The sequence below is a fragment of the Solanum pennellii genome, chromosome 2, assembly GCF_001406875.1.
Source record: "Solanum pennellii chromosome 2, SPENNV200".
NCBI lineage: Eukaryota > Viridiplantae > Streptophyta > Magnoliopsida > Solanales > Solanaceae > Solanum > Solanum pennellii.
The window spans coordinates 58,763,492-58,788,793 of NC_028638.1; the positions used below are offsets into that span (position 1 = coordinate 58,763,492).

Genomic DNA, 25,302 nt, shown 5'->3' on the forward strand with positions numbered 1-25,302 from the left:
TTTTTTTTGACCTTCTTCTGATTATAATTTCAGAATAACAGTTTTAAAAAAATATTTGAAGTTACTTTCTCTTTATTATTTACTTACAACCAATATATCTATTTACATATAAAGTTAGAATGTTAGAAATAAATAAGATGGTGTGGTATATTTCTATCACCTACCGATCACATTTATCTTTTCTCTAAATTATTTAGCATATTTTTTATTTTTCTTCACCAGTGTGATATTGTAAAAAATATTTTCAAAATTTCCTCTTCAAATAATTACTTAATAGTATTATTCCGCATAATTGATATTTTTTTTACATATGTAACTTTTATTTTTAATTGTTAATTAATAATATTCATGACTTCAAAACCTTTCATGTGGATAACCCCCTAGAGTAATTAATGTGCAAGTTATATAGTTTTTCTTATCTTACTTAGTTGCTACAAGTAACAATTTTAAAGAGATTTTCTATCGAGTTTTTGTATTTTATTAGTATTTTTAATTTTTTTATATATATTATAAGTTTATAAGTGTTTATTAACAGATATGTTTTCTAATTTATTAAATTATTGGTTATCAATTTATTTAGAGTAACTTTTTTCATTAATATTTTTTTATGAACACTGTATAATTTAACTCTCTTCTAAAATATAATTTAGAATTTACTATAGCCGCATAAACAAAAAGAAAATTTCCATGAAATTATTTTTCTTTCTTTACATGTTTCTAAAGATAACATACCAAATAGATTATACGAAATCAACTATATTTAAAATACTAAAAGCATATACAGTGAACAACAAGTTGAAAAATATAAGTTATTGGGTTCAATGATAATAATATTTGACTCAAAATATTTAAACAAAAAAAATTATTCATAAATCTAATGAGGTACGCGCAAAGCGCGGATATGTTAACTAGTTTATGTTATAATGATAAGAGCATGGCAACTGGCTTTATTGGCATTTAATAACTAGTAACAGATCAATCTGTTTCGCAGGACTTCTTATTTCCTCCAAAAAAATTTATATTTCATTAGTTGGTTCATAATATATGTTATTTTATAAAATTAATTTATAAATTATAATTATTTTTTTATCCTTATAAGTTAATTAGTTTTCAGAATATGTTTTTGAACAGATCAAGTGAATAATTTATGTTTATTGGTTAAACTAATTCATATTTATTTATTGATTTTTTTTAAAAAAATAAAGATGAAATAATATATTTATTTAAATTTTTAATGCACGGAAACTAAAAAAATAATAACATATAAATAGGAATAAGGAATTTTTTTAATTCCCTCATTATTAAAAGTATTTATTTTAGCCATGTCATTTAAGACCACCTAGAGGTACTTGTCTATACTTGCGTATATATATATATATATATATATATATATATATATATATATTCTTCTGTCTTAAAATATTTTTTATATTTTTATTCTCAAAAACAAAATATAACTAATATTTTGTGATGGGGAAGTAATACTTTAAAGGTACAACCTTTTGAAATTGGTTAAATCACATCCAGTAGGTAGAATTCTTTATAATTTGACGCTGAATAGACCTTACTATTAAATAGATTAAGAGTATATATACAATATTAAAATGGTAATTATTGTTGATTAATGGCATGAGGTTAAAACAAAGCACGCCGCTTAAACAAGTTTTTTGTTTACCAATTATCATTATGGTCGCCGTAATCACATGCAGTGTTATTTTTAATTAGTCTTTGCATGTTTCCCTCTTTTTCAACCGGTGGGAAGCCAAATAACATTAGAATACTCCATCACATTATTACATAATGTATTACCATTAGCTGAATAAATATTAAATTTTGGTGGGAGATTTGAATGGTATAATTTTGATTGGAGTATGTTTTTTTTTAAAAAAAATAAATAAATATATTTTTCCATTTTAAATTAGTTGTTAGATTTCATTTCCTGAGGATAAAACTGTATCTTTAAAACATATATTTCCTTAGAATAACATGAGAAAAGTGATAACATTTAATACTTTTTGAATATCTAGATTTTAATTATTAATTATTAAGTTGATCTAATTCATTTTAACATTGAATAGTATTAAAATTAACTCTAAGAAAACGAAATATAACAATAACTTTAGTATGGATGAGATACATTATTAATGTAGAAACTAGAAACTAACCTAACGATCAAAACTACCCAGTGGGAATCCAAATGAGAAATTATGAATCAATTGAGGCCCACTTATAGTTTAATCACGCCATTCATCCCGGATACTTTCTTCCTTTATAAACCCCTCTCCCATTTCTTCATTATTTACTCAACTCAACACAATATATTAAAAATATGTCTACTCTTTTCTTCACATTTTCCCTCCTTCTTCTAGCACCACTACTCGTAATTAGTTCAATCCAAGACCCAGAACTTGTTGTACAAGACGTTCATAGGTAACTCAAAAACCACTGACGACTTCTATTTTTATTCAATTTATTAGTACTAACTATTTTTTTTTTGTTATTTGAACAGGAGCATCAATGCGTCATTGACGAGGAGGAATTTGGGCTATTTATCGTGTGGATCAGGGAACCCAATCGACGATTGCTGGCGATGCGACCCCAATTGGGGAAAAAATCGCCAACGTTTAGCTGATTGCGCCATTGGGTTTGGAAAGAATGCTATCGGAGGAAAAAATGGCCGAATTTACGTGGTTACTGATTCAGGGAACGATGACCCCGTGAACCCCAAACCCGGAACCCTGAGACATGCTGTTATACAAGACGAGCCTTTATGGATTATTTTCAAAAGAGATATGGTCATTCAGCTCAAACAAGAGCTTGTCATGAACTCTTATAAGACCATAGATGGTCGTGGCGCGAGTGTTCACATTTCAGGTCAGAGGCAGACTCAGAAATTGATATTTCATTATTTTCTAAAAATTCATATTGTCGATTACCATTGTTTCAGGTGGTCCGTGCATTACAATCCACCATACCAGCAACATTATAATACACGGGATTAATATACACGATTGTAAACAGAGTGGTAACGGCAACATTAGGGACTCGCCAAACCATTCCGGATGGTGGGATGTTTCTGACGGTGATGGTATTTCAATTTTCGGAGGGAAAAACATTTGGGTGGACCATTGTTCGTTGTCTAATTGCCACGACGGTTTAATTGATGCAATTCACGGATCTACAGCAATCACGATTTCTAACAACTATTTTACTCATCATGATAAGGTGATGTTGTTGGGACATAGTGATTCTTTTACACAGGACAAAGGCATGCAAGTCACAGTTGCTTTTAATCATTTTGGTGAAGGGTTGGTGCAAAGAATGCCAAGGTGCAGACATGGTTACTTCCATGTGGTTAATAATGACTATACTCACTGGGAAATGTATGCCATTGGTGGTAGTGCTGCACCTACTATTAATAGCCAAGGCAACAGATTTCTTGCTCCCAATGAAAAATACCGCAAAGAGGTATTTCAATTCATCAGTGAACATTGAATTACTTATTCTGATATACTATTACTACTAGTTACAGAGAAATTATTTTCCTTTGACCATCATATTTAAACAAAAAAAAGTTTAGTTGAAAAAAAATACGTACCTTACAAATAAATTATAAAGTTACTAATACCATAAGTAGTATTGAATTCTCTTTATATAAAACAGGAAATTCTAGTTAAACGGTTTGAAAATTGCTACTTTTGAATCCACTTGTACAAATTTTTGGCTCGGCGCTGACCTATATTATTTCCCGATATGCTAATTTTTTTAGGCTTGAACGTCGTTATTTTTTAGATGATTTAATTTACCTTGTCGGTATGCATATAAAATTTGAAATGTTACTAAATATTTGAAAATTTAACAGGTGACAAAGCATGAGGATGCACCAGAAAGTCAGTGGAGAAGCTGGAACTGGAGATCAGAAGGTGATTTGATGTTAAATGGAGCGTATTTCAGGCAAACAGGGGCAGGTGCATCATCATCATCTACTTATGCCAGAGCTTCAAGCTTAAGCGCCAGGCCTTCTTCTTTAGTTGGATCAATCACCACAAATGCCGGTCCGATTAACTGCAAAAGAGGCTCTCGCTGCTAGTAGTGGACACTAAATTTAATTTAAAACGGAGAATGTACGATGACTAGTTGACGATAGTGAAAGAAGTAGTGTTTAAATTAAGCTGAAAATGGTACGGAAAATATATGGAGACCATTTCGCAAAACTTATATCTCATCGTTTTCTTTTTCTCAATTTTTCGATGAAAAACTATTACGACTAATTATTGTCATGTGAACGTTTGTTCCTTGATAAAGTGACTATCTTGCGTTTTCCTTAATATGTTACTATCTTCCTTTATTTTTACTTGTCCAACTAGCAAACTTTATAACTTAGTTTGCAATTTATCCATATTTTACTATACTCATGTTCCAAAGTATGAATTTTATTATATTTAAATTTCAAAGCGACGAGCAAATGGTAAAAATTAAACAACAACTTGATGATCACTGATGGTATCATGATTTTTAGAATGCTTAACGACTTTTTATAAATAATCTTCCACAAATGCATGATCGATACAAATGCTGATCCCGAATTCATATTGGATGAGTTTAACCTTTATAAGAGTAGTCTTAATTCTATTCAACGCATTAATTATATTTTATGTTCATATATAAATTTATATATCTGGCCAAATTATTGGATTCAATTTAAATATACGTATACCAAAAAAACTTTCATCAATTTAAAAAATTGGAACATAAAAAATTGTACAACACTACAAAAATATACTAAACATAGCACATTTTGCACATAAGAAAAGTTATAGCAAACTTATTTTGCATATATCACAGATATAAGGGATCATTTTAGTTATTTTCTCGTTATTTGAGTATGATCCGATATTTAATGTGAACATGCATGGGATTTTTACAACTGCTTCAGTTGGGAAGAAATAGATTGGTCAATACAGTTGCCTTTTTTTCCCACTCTTCTTAGGAGCTTTTTCCGTCAATTATGGAAATGACCCTACGCTAAAAAATAAGGAATTGACGACATTAATCATAAGTCCATTTTTTTGACAATTTGAGACACTTAGCAATTAATAACTTTTCCTCTGCTGGAATTGTAGGCACCAAATTAGGTAACTAAATGAACTACTCCTCCTTAGTCCATTATTATTTTCCATAATTTCTATAACTTTAATTAATATATAAGATGTATTTTTTTCATTGTATAGATAAGCAAAAAAATGTAATATATATTCTCTCCATCTCATTTTATGTGACATTATTTTTTTTTGGTGCGTCCCAAAAATAATGTCATATTTCCTTATATAATAAATATTTAGAGGTACAATTCTTCTTTAACCTTTGTTGGTCCAACTTAATTTTAAACACAGTAATTTCATACATTTATGAAGAGAGAGAAAAATGAGTTTACTCTTTTTAACGATAATTTGGTAAATATTTCAAAGTCTTCATTATTTTTAAACCCCTGCACGGTCAAATGTTATCACATAAAATGGGATGGAGGGAGTAGTACTTTTTATATAGTTTTAGAATATATATAAGTTTTTTGTTTAAATTATGGAATTAATATAATCTAATTTAACTTTAAAAATTATTCAAATTGATTTTAGAAAGACACAGCATGAAAAATAAAAGTGAACGAAATATGAAATTTTCGAGCGAGAATTGAAAGTTAATCGAGTCCATTATCGAAAAAAAACACAATGCAAATGAAATATTTATTCGAACGATCAGATCTTTTTCATTTGATCATTTTATTAAAGCAAATTAAAACAACAAAATATACATGATGGAAGTTACAAGTACATGTCACTAAATCAACAAATTAGTTAGATGTTCTCTCTTTTTTTAAGTAATAAATTTCCATCTGTGAAAAATAAATTTTCACAGAATCAAGAATTTTTAAAAAATAGTATTGATTAATGAATCAATTAGAAGAAGAATGCGGCAGCGACTGCAGCAGCAAAAACAGAGGAGACAGCCTTCAATGTAGCTGCGCCACTGGCGTCGGCGGCGGGTGCCTCAGCAGGTGTAGAAGTGGCGGGAGCGGTAGCGGTAGTAGTTTCGCTGTCGGGAGATGGTGGTGATGCGGGTTCTACTTCCGGAGTTTCGGCAGTTGAAGTTGGAGAAGAGGAAGAAGAAACAGAACCGGAATTTGAAGATTTAGGAGATGATGCTGATGATGATGGGGATGGTGATGATGATGGAGATGATGATGATGGGGTACTTGCCTTTGGAGAGGATGATGGGGTTGTGGGTGCGGCAGCAGGTGCATTAGCACTAGCGCTGTTTGGTGAAGCTGCTGCTGGAGTGGATGTGGATGGTGATGATGCAGGGGATGTTGCTGATGTGGATGGTGATGTTGCGGGGGTTGTTGCTGATGTGGATGGGGATGCAGCAGGGGAACTGCTTGGGGAATTATCTGCCGAAGCAAATCCAGCAATGGCAACAAATACCAGAGCCAAAACAATAACTTGACGAGCCATTTTTACTACTTTTTTATTTTTTGATTTTTTTTCTTCTTTTTGATGGAAAAAAGTTTGAAAGAATAATGATCCTTCAATATTTGCAGTAGTTTTCTAAAGAGAAAAAACTGTGCAAATTAATAAGGATGAGGACAATGAAGAAGTTGAAGGGAATGAGTTATATAGGCCACAAAAAGTTAAGAGGTGTTGCTCAATTTTCCATCTGCAAAGAATTAAAAAAACGAACGGTAAACAGTAAAGATATTGACCAAGCACCACAACAATTCATGGGTGCAATTTATCTACTCCTCCGTTCTCCATGGCGAGTCATCAATTCTAGGTTATCTGTTTTTACTTATTTTTTCCCATGGTTAAAAAATGATAGCCCTCAATGAGTGAAATATTCTACCTCACAATTAATAAATAATGAAAATACAAAAATAACGCTATTTATAGCCAATGTTTTCATTTGAATTAATAAGTATTATAAAATGGTTAAGAAAATTATATTATATTCAAACTTGTAAATACCTTCCATAATTTATTTATTTTGGGGTTAACCTTCCATAATTAGTACTATTACATAATTTAGAGCATGTTTCTGATCGTTGTTAAAAATATTTTTACTTTTAAGAGCACTTTCATAATGATCTTTCGGAAAAGTATTTTTGCGAAATATATTTGTGTTTAGTAATTTATTTGAATCTTTTTTTTTGATAAACACATTGTGATTGACTATAATTTTTTTAATAAAAATTTTGAGAGTCAAATTACATATGCATTTTTAATATTAATATTATTTTAAATATCTATTATAAAATATTTCTTATCAAATTAAAATGTACAAATTCAATTTTTCAATTAATATTATACATATATAATTAACATGATGATTAATATAATAAAAAATATCAAGCAAAATAAATTTAAAAACGGAAAAGGGCCTAAAATACCCTCAAAGTATTGAAAATGGTACAAAATGACCCTCCATCCACCTACTGGCTCCAAAATACCCTTCCCACCCACCTATTGGGTCAAAAATACCCTTGTCATCCACCTTTTGGTTCAAAATTGACCACTTATTTAACGGTATTTAAATATTTTTTTAAATACGTGGCGCTCAACTATTTGTTATAATTTAACTTATTAATATAATTTATAAATCAATCCACTACCCACCCATTACTAACTAAACCCCTCTAAATTAATAAATCTGTCACATTATTAATGCAACAACAGATTAGCTACTGCCAATTGAGTGTTTTTAAAAATTTGAGGCGAAAATATCTATAGAAGTAAATTATCATACATTCAAGTGTCTCAATAAAAATTACCGATAAACTTAAAAGTCTGACTATGTTAATCTTAAATATTCTTACATCTCAATTATGTGATGTTACTTCATAGATATCTTTTTTTTAAAAATAATATATTAAAGGTTTTAAAACAAATCATAAATATTTATAAATTTATATTTTAAAAAGTGCATGAATTAATTCCGGATGTATTACTTCTTTACCTTTAATCATAAATTTCTAATTCAATCTTGAAAGAAAGTGTCCTCATAAATAAGTGGCTCAACCTAAATTTAATTGGGGCTTCGATTCGGACTCGAATAATTTTGGATGTTATTTTCAGGAATCTATAATTTCATCGTGTTTTAGTAGTGTTTATGATGATTTTGATATTATAATTGAATTATTAATTGAGTGAGATTTAGTTAGTAATTAGTGGGTAGTGGATTGGTTTATAAATTATATTAATAAATTAAATTATAACCAATAGTTGTACGCCAAGTATTTTAAAAAATATTTAACTAGTTTAATTTTAAAACAATTAAAAAAGTGGTCAATTTTGAACCCAAAGGTGAATGACAATGGTATTTTGGAGCCAATAGGTGGAAAAAAGGGCATTTTGGAGCTTATAGGTGGATGAAGGGTAATTTTATATTATTTTCAATACTTTAAGGATATTTTAGGCCCTTTTCCGTAAAATGGCTTATACAAAAAACTTATCATAAAAAGATAAAAATAAATATAAGAGATATGTTTCTAAATATTTATATATGACAAGGATATTTTGAATTTGCATAAATAATTTTTTGCTTCTATTTTTTTTTAATATATAGTAGCATATTGTGTAAATCAAATTACAACGTATACAATAAATTCTTTTGATATTTTTCTTAGGGAAAATTAAAGAGATTTATTTGTAATTAATATTCCCTCAAAAATTATGATTTAAATTTATCTTTTTAAAATGTTTATTGAGTCACATTATTTATATAGAAATTTTATTTTGTGTGTCACATATTATGTGGGGCCATTTTGTAGCTTGACAAATGGACATACAATAACGGTGGACTGAAAAATAAAAAGATGAAATTCCAAAAATGTTTCTCTATTTCATTATATGAAAATAGGAATTACTACATTAAGACCGATAACATATATTATGTAATATTCATCCTAATTTTCTTTTATTACTTATACTTTTGCAAAAACAACAAGTACCTCTTCATTAGCTTTGAATCTACACAAGCATAAAAAATAAATGTCAAAAATGAAGGGATATCAACCTAACAAAAAAAAGTTAGTAAAATAAAATTACTGTATACCTTAAATCCTTGAGCAAAACCGTGACTCTGACATTCTTTCCTATCGTCACTATAGCAATCATTTCTTATTGGGAAAAGGATCAAAAATACCATTCAACGTTATTATTGCATCTATCATTATTAATTTGTCAAATATATCTTTTAATTGAATGGAAAATCTCAAAATAACTTTATTTTAACGGAAGGAGAATAGTCAACTAATATAACAAAGTTAAAAGATATTTTTGATCCTTTTCTCTTTCTAATAATATTAGCCCTACCTTTACCTGCACAATGAATAAAGCATTTTGCTGAGCAAGAAATTTTTTCCTCACCAACAGCTTCAACATTTGTTAAACATTCACAATTTAAAATATTGTCAATAATACTTTTGTGAAGTTCATCATTTCTAATATTATTTTTTCCTCAATGGAGTATTTTTTTTCTTTTGTCTTAGGTACTTGATGAAAGATAAAAGTGCTAATTTATAATCAAAATTTCAACTATAATTTAAGGCATATTAGACTATAATTAATCATATAAAACATTTAGATTAATTATATCAAACTTATAGTCAATAATATAATTATCTAAGACTATATATTTTGATTTTCATATTATGTAAATTTAACTAACAACTCAAAAACATTAGTCAATGAGATAAAAACATTTAAATTATAATCAATAAATAGTTAGACAATAATGTAGATTATAGTCAAGCTATTAATAAATATAATATATAATTTATTAGTCATATTATGTAAATTTAACTAACAACAAATAAAAAATAATTAATCAGATAAAACATTTAGATTATAGTCAATAATATAGTTTGACTATAACAATATAGATTATAGTCAAATTCTTAATAAGTATAATATTATGATTTAGTAATTTTTTTAGTATATATTTTGATTTTCATACTATGTAAATTTAACTAACAACTCATTAAAAAAATGTCTCACCTGACTTTATCACAATGAAAAGATAAAGTTATTTATGTATAATAACTGCAATTGATTTCTCCCTCAACAAAGTACTTTATTTAGAATTCTAATGGGATTTCAAGGATAAATGCGACACACATTTCTAAAGTCTAAAACATAAAATTTTACAATATTAAGTTAGTTAAATTAGAAAAAATATCAAAAAAAATTAATTTAAATTTGATTGATCGTTTTTTCTAATTATATAAGCGTAACAATTGAACAACTAAAATTATCAAAAAAGACAACCCAACTCAATCCGACCCAAAATTAACCCTAGAAGGGTTGCAAGCCAGGTCGGCTAGCGTTCTTTTTTATTTTTTTATTTTTAAATTTAAAATTCTATAATATAAAAAAGTAATAATTGAATTTCCAAATCAAATATAACAAATAATTGATGTTTTTTCAATAACACTAAAAAAAATCTACTGAATTAACACGTCTTAAATTATCTTGGAATTTTACCAATAAAGTTTTAAATTTCTTAGAAATTTACCCATGAAGTGTCTATTAAAGAAAACAAGATAAAAAAGTAGTGAGTGGACGCCACTTTTAGTTGGTTTATAAAATTTCTGGTCATTTTAAAATATTCACAAGGCAAATTTTGTAAATTTTTTTTGTGGCGAATACACAAAAGAATGATAAGATTTACAAGGATTTCTGAGTTATAAAAGTGGTGAGTACCTTTGAGATTATAGATGTTTTGGTAGGGAGCGCATATAGTGGCTTTATTGTATTCTTCAAATAATTTATTGTCATTCTCGATTATATTGAAAATTCTGACACACACCCATTAACATTTTTAAAGTGTCTAAGCAACATATATACCATATAATATACTAATAATATCTCTTTTAAGGTAAGTTATTCTCGGGCCTCTTTTTAATTATTTTGATTTTCTATTTCATATATATAGGTATTTGGAGTTAATTATCAATAGCTATATGGTAAGAAAGAGATGGGTACAATATCATAGCAAATACCACAATATGGAACAAATCATTCCAGCTTCTTACTATGTAGTAGATGTAAGAAACACAAGACAAGTTCCAAACTCATTTTTGCAAACAAGTGATACAAAATATGGGAATATCATCATCACTTGCCCAGATTTATAACAGCTGAGCTAAATCATCCACTAACATATGAAATAAAGCTCTGCCTTTTCTTGAATCTCCAACCCCAAGCATACAATAAATCAACAACAGCTTCAAGATGGAATATCACGAATCTATCCAAGCCTAGACATTAATTAAAACGTTCCCTCATAACGATAGTTATGCGGGTTACTAAATTCCAAACCAAACACCAATTAATTTTATACATAGTAAAATAATGCCACCAAACGTCGTATAACTTACTTTCTAACCACCTACCAAACGACCCCTAAGGAAAGAAATCATCAAGTGAGAGGGATCGCATAAAAGGCTATTCTTCTGGTACAACACTTGAAGTACACTGGAAGATAGCCGACATACAACCATTATAAAAGAAGAAACTATACGTCTTGGACATCAAGCAATTGTGTTAGTTGAAAATTCAGAAAAATATACTTCTGCTGCATATGACAAAAGATATTACTAGCACCCCGAAATATTATATGGGTAAATGTGGAATCTCCAATATACTTGTATACTATGTGACCAAGTAGGCCAAGGCATATGACCGAGAACAAGCATTACAAGATCCTCAAGGAGGTTGAGGTCTTGGAGAGATCTTTTTTTTTTTTTTTATATCTTCTCAGGCCTAGACTAAACGTCACAATAATTAAAGTCGGAGAGCAATGAGCATGCTGAACCAAGTAGACCAGATACCTCTGAGACATAGACCATTCTTAGCATCTCAAGCCTCAGTACTTTCAATAACAACACCCTTTGTTCGGAACTGGCTCAATGAAATGCCGATTATGAGTCGAGGGAAACCAGGAACGATGGGTGAGAAGAAACTAATCAACTGCCCTCCTACAAGTCCACAATATGGGTGATAACTCAATCAGCCGACCTACTAACTAGTGCATAATGCTTACCAAGGACTAGCTCAAGCAACCTAGGTCCAGATTAGGTGAATAAGCTCCCTACAAAGTTGGACCCTTAAACCATGAGAGAATCTCAGGAAACTTGTATGGAAAAAATTATAGCTATGAACGGGACTCTTCTCTCAAAGGAAGATTTCCCAGGATACAAGGGAATCATAGGTAAAGGCACAAGGATCTTATCAACCAAACAGAGGACACAAATAAAGCATCAAGATCAAATTAGGTAGTATCAAGAGTTCAAGTGCCTTAATCTTCTTCTGCGCCTCACAGTAGTTTCGCCTAGTTTTTATACCATAGTTTCAGTATATGAATTAATTGGAACATAAAAGGCCCGAGTTGACATAGCAAAACCCAAATGGCCTACCTATATCTCTCAATTAAAAAAAATTCACATAAATGGCATAGGAAATATGGTTTACATGTAGAGATAGATATATACCCACATACTCGCAAATGAAAAGAAATTTATCACATTTATGTATTATTATTGTTTATTTAGTTAGAATTATGTCACCTTCGGGAATTGTTTAGAAGGATCAAAACCTCGAGTTAGACCACAAATGGTGCCCGATCATAAGGGAACTTGCAATTAAAACAAAATCGATTCCATTTACTTTGCTCCAAAACGTGAGGCATCTTACACAAAGTTTTACTTTTTCAAATAAAAAAAATAAAGCAGTAATAGCAGTACACACAGCTGCACCTTGTACCTTCTCCCATATTATTATTGTTTTTATAACAGTAGTGTCTTGGCTATTCACAAACACATCAATTATTATGCGGTGTACCTATATCTTCCCAACAGTACACTTACCAGTAACTCTGTCCACCAAGGCTTTAGGATAGGAAGAAACCGACTAGCTTCTTTGATTGTCTTTACTACGATTTGAAGCATGATCTTCCAGATTTCTGTTCTAACGTCATCGACCTTAGATCACACTCTTGGGTATGCACATTATTCTTTACTGGCTATATCGATTATCGACTACAAACACATGCTCTGACGGATTCAATTTGGAAATATTATTGGAAGTTAGGAGATGGAGTAGTGCAGACACATACTTTACAGCCGTAAAAAGCAAAATCCATACAGTAATTTACCAAGGGAAACTCTGGATACATTAGCACAATGAAGAAGAATGGAACAGTGACACATATAAAAAAGAACAGAACTTATAAAGCTGAAATCAACCAAAAGCAATTTAATGATATGAAACTCTTCAAATCACCAAAGAAAGAGGTGAAATGTGAAGGGAACAGAGAAGGTGTCAAAGCAAATTATAAGCCCTGCAGAATAAATTATTAAGAAAATCCAGTGTAGCTTCTTTTTTACCTATTATTATCAGTTCTTCAGTGTTCAGATCATTGTAGATAATAACAACAAGAAGCTATCGATCCGTGTTCTTCAGAGTTCAAATAATTGTAAATAACAGCAACAACTATCTATAGATGTGGAAGAGATTTCTCAAAAGTTCTTCAGAATTGCCCTAAAAGCTTCTAAGATGATGGCTTATCTATGTTAGACTGCAACAGTTTCACAAAGCCTGACCAATAAATCCCAAACATACATCTCTACTCGGGAGGAAAAAAGGTTCATTATTCCTAAAACATGATTTAGCAATCGAAATTGAGCAATATTTTCAACCCAAAATGGCGAGGACATGGGAAAAAGGACTATCTTTCAGTCAGAAACAATTAACATTATGCCGGAAAGGGACATCAAATTTCACCTATGCCTTTGTCTTCCTCCTCAAGCGCTTCCTCAGCTTCTTCAACTTGTGCTTGTTCATCTTCCTCTTCCTCTTTTTCTTCACACTATCCGCCCATATCTTTAGTGAATCTTCTCCTACGACGACGCCTCCATCATTCTCAGATTTAACTACCCCAATTTGAGAAATGGGGTTTAGGAAAACACCGAAAGGGAAACTTGGATAAACCAGTGAGCAAGGGGAAACATTCTGATTTGGATCCTCTGTTTCGCGTTGGAGACAAAAGTGTATTTGATTTCGTCTGCTACAAGAAGGATGAGCCAAGATTGGTGGTTGAGGAGGGGTAGAACTGAGGATTGCCGGTTCGGATTTATTAAGGTTAGTGATGATTCTTGTTGTGGAAGATTGAAATTGGTTCCTCAGAGCTTTCCGAAGAATTGAAGCCATTTAGTGCAACAATTCAAGAACCATCAAAAAGAGAAAGAAAGAATAACAGAGAATTGCATCCGTTAGGGTTTTGCCAAAAAGGAAGACTTTGAAGTTTCAAAAATAAATATTTGCCCACATGCAGGATCGAACTACAGACCTTCAGTTTACAAGACTGACGCTCTACCACTGAGCTATACGGGCTATGTTCTCTGCTCTGAAAAAGAAGCTATTTATTCAATCAAATAAATAAATATCGTTATGTTAAAAATTATAACAATAGTTGGTGGGATTAGAATAATAATTTTGGTAATAAGACTATTATAAGCTGAATATGTGTTACCTAGTCCCATGATTATTTTATATAATCGTGGGATAAATTATTTCATATAAGAAATCAAATAAAATAATCTCATAAAATATCCTTGTCTATCTCATCCCACCAACTAAACGACCTTTTAAAAGGGTAAACAAATACTCGAGTCATATTCAGTTTATCCATCTCTGATCCTTATTTAATACACCAAAAATGATTTGATTCATTTAGATGATAAATTAAGGTTAGAATGCCAAATAGTTAACGTACTTAATTAAGTGAAGTACTAATGTAAATATCAAACGAGTTTATATATCTTCTTCCTGTATAAGACGATTTGTAATTAAGCGAGGCCATAAATTGAAGATTTGTGGTTACTAATTAAAAATTGGGCTTATACAACAAATAAAAAAAAGGAAAAATTACATAAATTAATACATTTTAAAAAATAATTACTGATTTTAGCGATACTTTTTGTTTATTACCATGTATAGCAATGCTTTGTTAAATCTGTAATATGTATTAAAAGTGAATTATGTATACAATATATATGAATTATAATTGTTTTTTGAAATATATCATGTTTGTTTGGTAAAAAATTGTCACATTGTATTATAAGTGTATTAAAATGTGTGATAAATGTATTATTCATCATTAAAATTTGTATTATATGTGAATAATATATTGTTCTTTGTAATATGTATTAAACTTGTATTATAAATGAATTAAAAGTGATCAAGTGAGGTAAAAATATTATTGCTATAAATGGTAAATATTTTTTTATTATAGTATATTTATGTAAGTTTCCCAAATAAAAATGTCACACAATAATATACCCAGGTTTACTACAAATTGAATTTAATTACAATGTATGAATACAAATTTATTCATCCACTGGTTTAAAGTTTCTGTAAGCTATAACTGCGTAAAAAGGATCCGATGAAGCTGATAACAACCCAATCAACTGCATTATTTTACTCAGAGGTGATTTATTTTCTTGATCATCATTAGTTGGTAATTTACGAATCACTTGTGGCTCTGTAAATCCCTTAATACATTGAAAATATTGTACCACAAGTTGTACTCTCCCGTATCCTGTACTGTCCCTCCAGGCACTAATTGCTTTATCGTAGAACAATCTGTTACTGAAACTTACAATAAACACTCCTCCAGGTCTTAGAATTCGAAATACTTCCGCGAAAACCTGAAATTTAATAACATTGTATTAGTAACACAATGATCAAAATAGAAACTAAACATTGTGTTCTTAATGCAAAATTTAGTTAATAATCTATTTAAATAACCTTATCACTATATGTTTTGGATTATATCCAACCACACATTTTTGCAACAATGTTTATGTGGTTCTGGTGACACTTGATTCTCTTTATCATCTAATTAAGGGATAAATTAAGGTACCTTCTCAGGCTGTTGAAGATACTGCACACTGACAGTGCATAAAACAGCATCAAAACTACAATTTTCAAACTCAAATTTCTCATCTTCATTCAAATCCTTCACAAAGAAATAATCCAATTTGGGATTTTTTGCTAGCTCTTGGGAATTAAGTCCATGACCAACCACCTTTTTGTACTTCACTTCTTGTGGTAAATGACTGACCCATGAGCTCATAAGGTCAAGAATTTCAAAATCAGGTTTCAAACATTTCCTATAAAAACAGCCCAGGGGAGTCAAATTAATCAACAACATATTTGAACTTTATTTTGACACCGTTACCTGTAAAGATTGGTTAAATTGGAAATGAAACGATCATCGACGTGTGTGACGAATCTTGGATAGGCATAAAATTCCCTGTCTGGTAAAACGTTAAGTTTGGTTCTTCCTTGTTGAGTAAGTACCATTCGTTTGATTTTTCCTGCTGTTGATTTCGTTGAATTGTTATCTTCATTGTTATAGGCTTTTGGAGTTATTATTATTGAGGGCTGTGTTTTGGTTTTGGATGGAAGAGGAAACAAGTGTAAGTTTGGGGATTTCCATGGCTTGGGATGGGAATTTGGAACGATGGTGAGAAACATGTCGAATTGTCTTTGATGAAGACAAAGAGATCAATTTATATGGGCTTTTTGGTGTTTGAAATTCGGCCCATAGGTAATTGGACTGGTAGCCACGTCCGTCAAGACTGCATGCCAAATTAAAAAGTTTTTAACTTTCAAATTAAGGCAACTATAAATTTCATATTTGTATGTTATAGAAAAGTTTGCATAATTGCACTCCATAGCAAATATATAAATGTATAATTCGCTATACATATGCAATTAAAACGAAATGTATAAAACGAGAAAGAGAAAGAGACTTGGGCAGAGAATTGTATAAAGCGAAATGTATATAACAAATTGTATAATTATAAGTGTACAGAAATATTATATACAATTTGAATTTGTAAAATGAGAAAGAGAGAAAGGCAAAAGAGACTTAGGCAGGGAATATACAATTGAATCGAATTGTATAAAACGAGAAGAGAGAAATTATATACAATTTGAATTCGTATAAAATGAGAAAGAGAAAGGCAAAAGAAACTAGGCAAGGGAGTAATTTTATTGTATAATCATAAGTGTATAGGACGAAAATATATGTATTTGCGTGTGTATGTACAATTTTCTCTCGCTTTATACAAACAAAATATACATTTCGTTTCTGTTTGTATAAGCGAGAGAGGCAAGGGTGTTGAGCGAGATTAGGGAGAGTGGCGAGCGATCTAAGAGAGGGGAGAGAGGGGAACAAACATATATGTTTTTGTACAATTTCCCTCTCGCTTTATACAAAAAGAAACAAATTTATACACTTGTGTTTGTACAAAAGTGAGAGGATGCGAGCGAGAGATGGAGCGAGAGAGGAGAGTGGCGAGCGAGAGTTTGAGGGAGAGAGGTGACTAGCAAACAATTTTCTACGGGGCACAATTAAATCAAAGGGTGGTTATAGCAATTAATTTGATTTATTAGTTTGTCATTATATACAATTTTTTCAAAAATATGCAACCTAATGCGGACTCGAAATTTTCGTACAGAGGGTTAGAAAAGAAAAAAACTATGAAAAATGTGAAAAAACGAAACTGAAACTAAAATAAATAAAATGCTAACACTAGAATTCAAACTTTCGACGTGAAACTTAACCTTAAGACCTGCCGCTAGGGGTGACTCGATAGTATTAAAAAAAAGATATGCGTCTTAAGCCCCCAAATTTAAGGGGCCTCATTTTTAATAATAATAGGTTATAAGTTATTATTCTTTAGCAATTATTGAATAGCATTTGTAGAAAAAGTAAACATTTCATGAAAAAATGAAGGAATTATTAGAAAAATTTGACATATTTGGAGTACTTTATCTCATTAAAAATGATTTAAAAAAAGAATGATTATATTATCAGATGAAAACTAGAAGAAATCATTTATATAGAAGTTTTATTTAAGACCCCATTTATTTTTTATTTTAGGCCATTAATACGTTTGAGCAGTCCCTGCCATGGTGCTATAAATTTCTCTTTGTGAATGATAAGGTTATATGGCAGGACAACCTTTTTGCCTTTTTTTTTTGTTTCAACTTTTGTTTTCGATGCTGCAGGTACATGTTTTTTCGCTTTTGCCTTCTCTGAACTTTGATTTGTCAATGTTAAAGGATCATGTAACCTTTTAGATTTGTTTTTTGTCCATTGGAGATTATTAGAATTAAAGATTTGATTCGTATTACGTGTAACTATTTGGGTAATTCCAATTCAACATGAAGGAGTTCATATGTATTAGACAAAATGATGAAACAAGAAATAACAAAGAAGAAAATTGATGAAGATGAAAATATCTACATATATTAAATTAGTTTATTGGAGAGTAAAATCTCTTGATATTCAAATTTTGATTAATATGGTAACTGATTTGATTTTGTGAGTGAAAAGAGGGAGAGATATAATTGTTTGAAAATCAAATTGCTTTGAATTCGGTAACTGATTTGGTAATGGGGAAATACTAGATGCAAGATTTTCGTGATGAGAAAGATGGGCTTGGGTTCTTTCACAATAAAGTATCTGGCAGGGAAAAAATAGGGATTTTTGTATCTTTATGAAAGAGTAGGGGATTAAATGAAAATATGTAAACATATGTAGTGTAGTTTAGTAATTTATTCTAAAAAATATACTTTTAATAAAGGGAAAATTGTATATAATAGCAAACTAATAATCTAAAATAAATGGAGTAGCTAGGGTTTGATTTAATTGTGCTCCATAGCAAACGTTTGCAAAAAATTGTCAGACGCCTTTTCCCCAAATATCTCGCTCCATAGCAAACATATTCGATTCAATTGTATATTCCTTGTCAAGTCTCTTTTGTCTTTCTCTCTTTCTCATTTTATACAAATTCAAATTGTATATAATCGTTCTATACACTTATAATAATACAATTCGTTTTATACACTTCGTTTTTATACAGTTCTCTGTCCAAGTGTCTTTCTCTTTCTTGTTTTATACACTTCGTTTTACACAATTTGCTTCAACTGTATATGTATAGCGAATTATACAGTTTCTATGTTTGCTATGAAGCACAATTATGCAAACTTTGCTATAGCATACAAATATGAATTTTTTAGTTGCTATATGTGAAAGTTGCTCTTTAATAGAAGATGGTTGGCCCGGCAAAGCCCGTAGCTTATGTACTTGTAAATTGGACCGATCTTTTTTTGGCGCACACAAAAAAATAAACTAGCTCGGCCTAATCTGTCAAATTTCAAAGTTTCGCCCAAATAAGATAGGTCAGCCCGTACTGAAAGTTCTAATTTACACATGTATGTGTTTAGTATAATTAAGTATACATAACTTTATTTGAATTTGCAGTTTCGCTTTAGTAAGATGTTGATGAGTGTGTTGGAGATGGAACCAGGAGAACCACTTGGTTTGGAGTTATAAAAAAGATTCCCTCACATTTATGAAAGGCTTTGTCTCCATTCCAATTAACCTTCCGTGGACACACTATGGCAAAGCCATCAAGGTACTAATTTCTTACATAATTTTTTTAAAATTAAAAGTCTAGAGTTTGACTGTATGATTCTTTGTGGTGAGTAGAGGCTCGTAGCAGGATCGCATCCACAATGAAACAAATACTAAAAAAAATAACTGTTTTAATGAGGTAATGTTATTGAAAGGAAAATTAAGTGATGTGGAGAAACTGAGCATTGTACTAGACCTTCTTTTTGCAGGTTTTGAAACAACCTCTGGACTTTTGTTCGATGCATCTCTAATATACATATGTATGTGTATGTATATTAGATGGAAAATACTGCCTATATTTTCTTCGATGCATCTCGATCGATCGTTGCATGAAAATCAATCGGAATTTAACCCTTGGAGATGAACCATAAGTTTACCTTTTTCTGGTGATGCATATTAATTTCCGATATATAAATTAAGGGTGAATTTTTTTTGAAAAAAATATATTCTTTACTAACACAATTTATTTTTCTGAAATTCAGGATGCAGCCACAAGCAAAAAGGTAATCCCATTTGGTGGTGGAGTGAGGATGTGTCGTGGATCGGAGCTTGCCAAATTAGAAGCAGCTTTTTTTCTACGCCATCTTGTCCTCAATTATAGGTAGTATATATTTAAAGATAGTTATATAGAATGACAAATTAATAATATAAAATAATTTTTTTTTATGTCATCTTGTCCTCAATTATAGATAGTATATATTAAAAGATAATTGTATAGAATGACAAATTAATAATATAAAATAAATATAGTAATTGCTTTTGATTTATTTGTGTTTCATAACAAATTGTTTGTCAGTCCCTCTCTCCGTCATATTCTTGCTCGCCACTCTTCCTCTCTCGCTCGCCTCTCTCGCTTTATACAATTGTGTTTCTAATTGTATAAAGTGAGAGAAAATTGTATAAACGCATGCAAATACATATCTTCGTCCTATACACTTATAATTATACAATACAAATATTTTCCTGCCCAAGTCTCTTTTGCCTTTCTCGTTTTATACAAATTCAAATTGTATATAATTTCTCTATTTCTCGTTTTATACAATTCAATTCAATTGTATATTCTTTGCATAAGTGTCTGTTTGCCTTTCTCTCTTTCTCGTTTTATACAAATTCAAATTGTATATAATTTCTCTCTTTCTCGTTTTATACAATTCATTTCTGCCTTTCTCACTTTCTCGTTTTATACGATTCAAATTGTATATAATTTCTCTCTTTCTCTCATTTTATACAATTTGCTTCAATTGTATATGTACAATGAATTATACATATACAAGTTTGTTATGGAGCGCAATTATGCAGATTTTGATATAACATACAAATATTAATTTCATGTTTGCTTTATATGAAAGCTGCCCTATTTAATACGTAAAAGACTCAAATGTATCTATTTATTGTTTAAATATATACAACTCGTTATACTATCATTTTCGTTTGCCTTTTATCTTTTTGTAAATTCTGATAATTTTTTAATTATACATTAAATCTTATGATAAAAACATTTAATTGTGTAGGTGGACAATGAAAGAAGATGAATATCCAGTGTTGTGCCCATACATTGACTTCCCGAAAGGACTGATAATAGCTTTGGAGGCAGAAACAACTGATCTTTAAGAACTGATGAATTTGTATAAATGTAAAGTTGTTGAATAGGAATTAATATTGATAACTAATCTTTTAATCTTATAAATTAAATAAAACAAATGTTGCAATGCTAATTTGAACTTTTGATTTTTATTCGCCTTTCCTACTTTTTTTTCAAAAAGTCATGAGCATACTATGTGTACATTTTTAAAAATGACATTTTGTATGATGATAATCAACTAATTGTGAGATATTCAATTAAAATGACATTTTGTACTAAGTAATCAATTTTCTATTTTTATTTTATTATTTTATTAAAATTATAAAAAATTTTCATGAGAATCATCACTAAAGGGTGTAATAATAGCATTTAATCATTTTTAGGAGGGTATTATAATTCTTGCAAAGGTTAAATAAATGTATGTGACAGAAAAATTTAATCAAAGTTGAAAGATTTTTTAAAATGTGAATAGGAGATTATGTGTATAAATATGAATCTTGAATATTCTACAACTATAAAATAAAATGTCATAATTATTTAGAGTATAGGATTAAAAAGGGAAAAAAATAATTATATTAAATTAAATGATTATAAAAGGTCTATATTTAATGATGTATATTATAATGTGAATATATAATAATATTCCAAGCTTTTTTGGTAAAACGATAATTGTTTCCATAGATAGAGTTAAGTCAATGTATTTTTGTAACTAAAAAAAGTCAAGATGTATTACAATTTTGGCAATATAATCATATAATTTATTCTCCAACTATATATATAAATGATTTAGAGGGCATGATAACTCCACATTCTAAAATAAATTGGTAGTACTAAATATTTCTTGTTTATCATATCATCATGATTTTACTCCTTCCCGTGATGTTATCTTTCTTATTTGGTACTGTAATTTTTGTATTCATGTTTCACCATTTATTTTTCCGTGTTTATAAACATGATACTAAAATTTTACCTGGTGGGAACATGGGGTTTCCCTTCGTTGGAGAGGCATTTGGCTTTTTTACCCCTCATAAATCGTTCTCCATTGGTAACTTCTTGCAACAACGTTGGTCTAGGTATATTTACTTTTGCCCTAAATTTTCACTTTGATTCGTACTTGACATGTTTTGACCCATATGTTTTTTCTTGTTTGCATTTCAGATATGGAAAAGTGTTTAAATCGTATATATTTGGGTCTCCAACTATAATTTCGTGTGACTTAGAGCTCAACAAATTTATCCTTCAAAAAGAAGGAAAATTGTTCCAAAGCAGCTACCCTAAACCAATTAGAGACATTCTTGGTAATCACTCTTTGATGATTGTCACTGATGTTGAACGTCACAAAAAGTTGCGACGTATTGAAGTTGGCCTCATCAACAAATTCAGTTCCACATCCAATTTTCTCTGTGAAATTGATAAATTATGTGTCTCGTTAATGGAATCGTGGAGAGGAAATCAACTTATTCTCTTCTCAAAACAAGCTAAACAGGTCTGTATAATCAAAAATATAACTTTCGTCTGGATAACATTATTATTAATGTGTAATTTGTATTTGCAGTTTAGCTTTAATTTGATGTTGATGAATTTGTTGGACATGCAACCGGGAGAGCCACTTGGTTTGCAGTTATTACAAGATTTCCTCACATTTATGGAAGGATTTGTCTCTATTCCAATTAACCTTCCCTGGACACCCTATGCCAAGGCGGTCAAGGTAACCATCGTTAATCAGAGATTTCGAAAAAAATCCTTGATAATAATTGTTTAACGATTCTTTTTGGGTAGCAGGCTCGTAGGAGGATTTCATCGACGTTGAAACAAATACTAAATGAAAGGAAAAATAGAAAAGACGTGCAAGGAAAAGGAGACCCTTTTGATGATATTTTAATGAAAGAGGACTTAATTAGTGATGTGGAGAAAGTAAGCATTTTACTGGACCTTTTATTGGCAGGTTATGAAACAACCTCAGGACTTTTATCCCTACTCGTCTATTTTCTTGCCCAATCACCACAAGCTCTTCAAACTTTGAAGGTAAAAACAAATACTACTCTTTTTATAATTCTCTTCTACATTATATAAAACTTCTATTTATCATATGATATCAGGATGAACATCTCGCAATAAGGAGAAAGAAAAAGGAAGGGGAACCCCTAAATTGGGAAGATTATAAGCAAATGGAATTCACCACTATGGTAAATTCTTCAATCTTCTATTCTTTTCAGTTCAACCTACATTTTCATTTGATTAACCAATTAACTTCCTCTTATCTATGGTTTCTAATATCGTCTATCATTATAATTCAGGTAATAAATGAAACTCTACGTTGTGGCAACTTGGTGAAGTTTGTTCATAGAGAAGCTATCAAGGATGTAAAATTCAAAGGTTTGCAAACAAGAAAGCATTAAAGAGAATATATTATTCTTTAGTGTAGATTCAACATACATAAATACAAAATTTTCTTTTTTTAATCATTGTGCTTGGGTTCCAGGATATCATATTCCAGCAGGCTGGAAAGTGCTTCCTATTTTGTCTGCAGTACATCTTGAACCGTCGCTGCATGAAAATCCATCGGAGTTTAATCCTTGGAGATGGACGGTAAGTTTTCCTCATTTTGTTCACAGGTAAATTTTTCTAAAGCAATATAATATAGACTTTCAGTAACGTCTACTAAGCCAAGTAAAAAGAATTTCAGGATCCAGCTACAAGCAAAAATGTGGTCCCATTCGGAGGTGGATCCCGATTGTGTCCTGGATCCGAGCTTGGTAAATTAGAAGCATCTTTCTTCCTACACTATCTTCTCCTCAATTACAGGTATTTACTATGGCAATCAGTTAGAAATAAATAAATACCATTTTACTAATTTTAAGTGTTATTTAAATGTATTTCTTGTTATACTATTCATCTTCATTTTTTGCCTTTTCAAAAAAATATATTAAATCATCTGATAAAATAATCATCATCTATTTTGTAGGTGGACAATGAAAGAAGAAGAATATCCAATGTTATACCCATATATGGACTTCCCAAAAGGATTGCTAATAGCTTTGGAGACGGAAACAAAAAATGTTATTTAAGTATATTGTTTGTTTAAGGAAAAAGTTGTTGAATTAGTTACATTATTTAAATTTAACTAAAACATTTATGATATTCATTTCATCAATTGTTTGACAACTCTATGGAATCCTTTTCTAGCATAACGTTTGGTTACCATATTACTCTCTCTCTCTCTCTCCATATATTTAATTGTCAAATTGTATTTTTTCAAAAGTTAATTTGACTAATTTTCAAAGTTAAACTAGATTACAGTAATTTGATATTTTAAAATTATATGAAAAGTACTATAAATTTTAATTATTTTATATCATAAAATGTTAGTCAAATTTATTATCGTTTAACTCGAAAAAAAACTATAAAAATTAAAAGTAGACGAAAATGATAAATGATATACATACTCTATCGCCCCACGCTTTTTCTTACCTTAAAAGTAATAGTAGAAAGATGAGACATAAATATCTTTATAGGTGTATTTGTTCTTTTTTACAAAGTCTGTAGGCCATACAACATCAATTTCCAATGTGCGTTACTAGCAATTAAATTAGAATTTTAATTCATAAGAAAAATAATTACAAGGTGAGAAATCAAATTTTAATAAAAATGAAGGTTTAAATAGTTAACTAATTGATTTACGATAATTCTCTTTGTTAAAAGAGTGTGTGAGTCGCCGAGGAAGGAACAAAACAAAAGAAGACATGGCCCTAGCGCTATGATCACTGATAGAAAACATAATTACAATTAGTATTTCCACTATTATAAGAGAAATTATATAGTATTGCATAATATATCCAGGGTAGAAATGAATTTGTAAGTTACTTGCAAAATTATTTAGATGTTAAAAATGATAATAATATAAATAAGTTTCTCATGTACGAAATATTTTAATTTTTATCATACTTTATACTTTAGTCATTCACCCTTATGACTGATATTATTTTAAATTTATCTTTAATTTGAAAAATTTCTAACCGCAATAAAATAGATGATAATTATAAAGTCATAAATCATAGTACATTTAAACTTTTTCTGCAAAATACTTTTACACAGATCTACTTACTTTAACATTAGAAATAAATACAAAAGAATTTACTAAACGTAATAAAAGTATGAATAAAATGTTGAATAGA

General features: G+C 29.9%; 4 protein-coding genes and 1 non-coding gene across 5 annotated transcripts; 2 read left to right on the forward strand and 3 right to left on the reverse strand.

Annotated features, from left to right (window-relative positions):
- The first annotated feature begins 2,289 nt into the window (after window positions 1-2,289).
- Window positions 2,290-4,328, forward strand: LOC107009501 (probable pectate lyase P18). Its single transcript, XM_015208842.2, has 4 exons — window positions 2,290-2,430; window positions 2,510-2,874; window positions 2,948-3,468; window positions 3,863-4,328. The coding sequence occupies exons 1-4, from the start codon at window positions 2,330-2,332 to the stop codon at window positions 4,088-4,090; spliced, it is 1,215 nt and encodes a 404-aa protein (XP_015064328.1). The 5' UTR covers window positions 2,290-2,329; the 3' UTR covers window positions 4,091-4,328.
- Window positions 4,329-13,374: 9,046 nt separating this feature from the next.
- LOC107009303 lies at window positions 13,375-14,415 on the reverse strand. Its single transcript, XM_015208613.2, has one exon. It carries the CDS (start codon window positions 14,259-14,261, stop codon window positions 13,836-13,838), a length of 426 nt encoding a protein of 141 aa, XP_015064099.1. The 5' UTR covers window positions 14,262-14,415; the 3' UTR covers window positions 13,375-13,835.
- On the reverse strand, window positions 14,373-14,444 carry TRNAT-UGU. The gene has a single exon. It is a non-coding gene; the product is annotated as a tRNA-Thr (tRNA).
- A 915-nt stretch (window positions 14,445-15,359) lies between these two features.
- LOC107009111 lies at window positions 15,360-16,636 on the reverse strand. Its single transcript, XM_015208387.2, has 3 exons — window positions 16,294-16,636; window positions 15,976-16,225; window positions 15,360-15,760 (listed from the first exon to the last, which is right to left on the reverse strand). Exons 1-3 carry the CDS (start codon window positions 16,590-16,592, stop codon window positions 15,440-15,442), a joined length of 870 nt encoding a protein of 289 aa, XP_015063873.1. The 5' UTR covers window positions 16,593-16,636; the 3' UTR covers window positions 15,360-15,439.
- Window positions 16,637-22,108: 5,472 nt separating this feature from the next.
- LOC107010789 (cytochrome P450 724B1) lies at window positions 22,109-24,210 on the forward strand. Its single transcript, XM_015210067.2, has 9 exons — window positions 22,109-22,200; window positions 22,286-22,613; window positions 22,683-22,835; window positions 22,910-23,152; window positions 23,227-23,313; window positions 23,425-23,503; window positions 23,610-23,716; window positions 23,814-23,932; window positions 24,093-24,210. The coding sequence occupies exons 1-9, from the start codon at window positions 22,109-22,111 to the stop codon at window positions 24,193-24,195; spliced, it is 1,311 nt and encodes a 436-aa protein (XP_015065553.2). The 3' UTR covers window positions 24,196-24,210.
- Window positions 24,211-25,302: the final 1,092 nt, after the last annotated feature.

Bases quoted from the DNA above. Each gene is read 5' to 3' on its own strand.
- LOC107010789 (XM_015210067.2), top strand. From the start codon at position 22,109: ATGGGGTTTCCCTTCGTTGGAGAGGCATTTGGCTTTTTTACCCCTCAT. The intron at 22,614-22,682 runs GTCTGTATAATC...TTGTATTTGCAG, and splicing joins TCTCAAAACAAGCTAAACAG to TTTAGCTTTAATTTGATGTT. The intron at 23,717-23,813 runs GTAAGTTTTCCT...AAAGAATTTCAG, and splicing joins TTAATCCTTGGAGATGGACG to GATCCAGCTACAAGCAAAAA.
- LOC107009303 (XM_015208613.2), bottom strand. From the start codon at position 14,261: ATGGCTTCAATTCTTCGGAAAGCTCTGAGGAACCAATTTCAATCTTCC.
- LOC107009111 (XM_015208387.2), bottom strand. From the start codon at position 16,592: ATGTTTCTCACCATCGTTCCAAATTCCCATCCCAAGCCATGGAAATCC. The intron at 16,226-16,293 runs GTAACGGTGTCA...CTGTTTTTATAG, and splicing joins AATTTAACCAATCTTTACAG to GAAATGTTTGAAACCTGATT. The intron at 15,761-15,975 runs GTACCTTAATTT...ATTAAATTTCAG, and splicing joins ATCTTCAACAGCCTGAGAAG to GTTTTCGCGGAAGTATTTCG.
- LOC107009501 (XM_015208842.2), top strand. From the start codon at position 2,330: ATGTCTACTCTTTTCTTCACATTTTCCCTCCTTCTTCTAGCACCACTA. The intron at 2,875-2,947 runs GTCAGAGGCAGA...CCATTGTTTCAG, and splicing joins CGCGAGTGTTCACATTTCAG to GTGGTCCGTGCATTACAATC. The intron at 3,469-3,862 runs GTATTTCAATTC...AAAATTTAACAG, and splicing joins ATGAAAAATACCGCAAAGAG to GTGACAAAGCATGAGGATGC.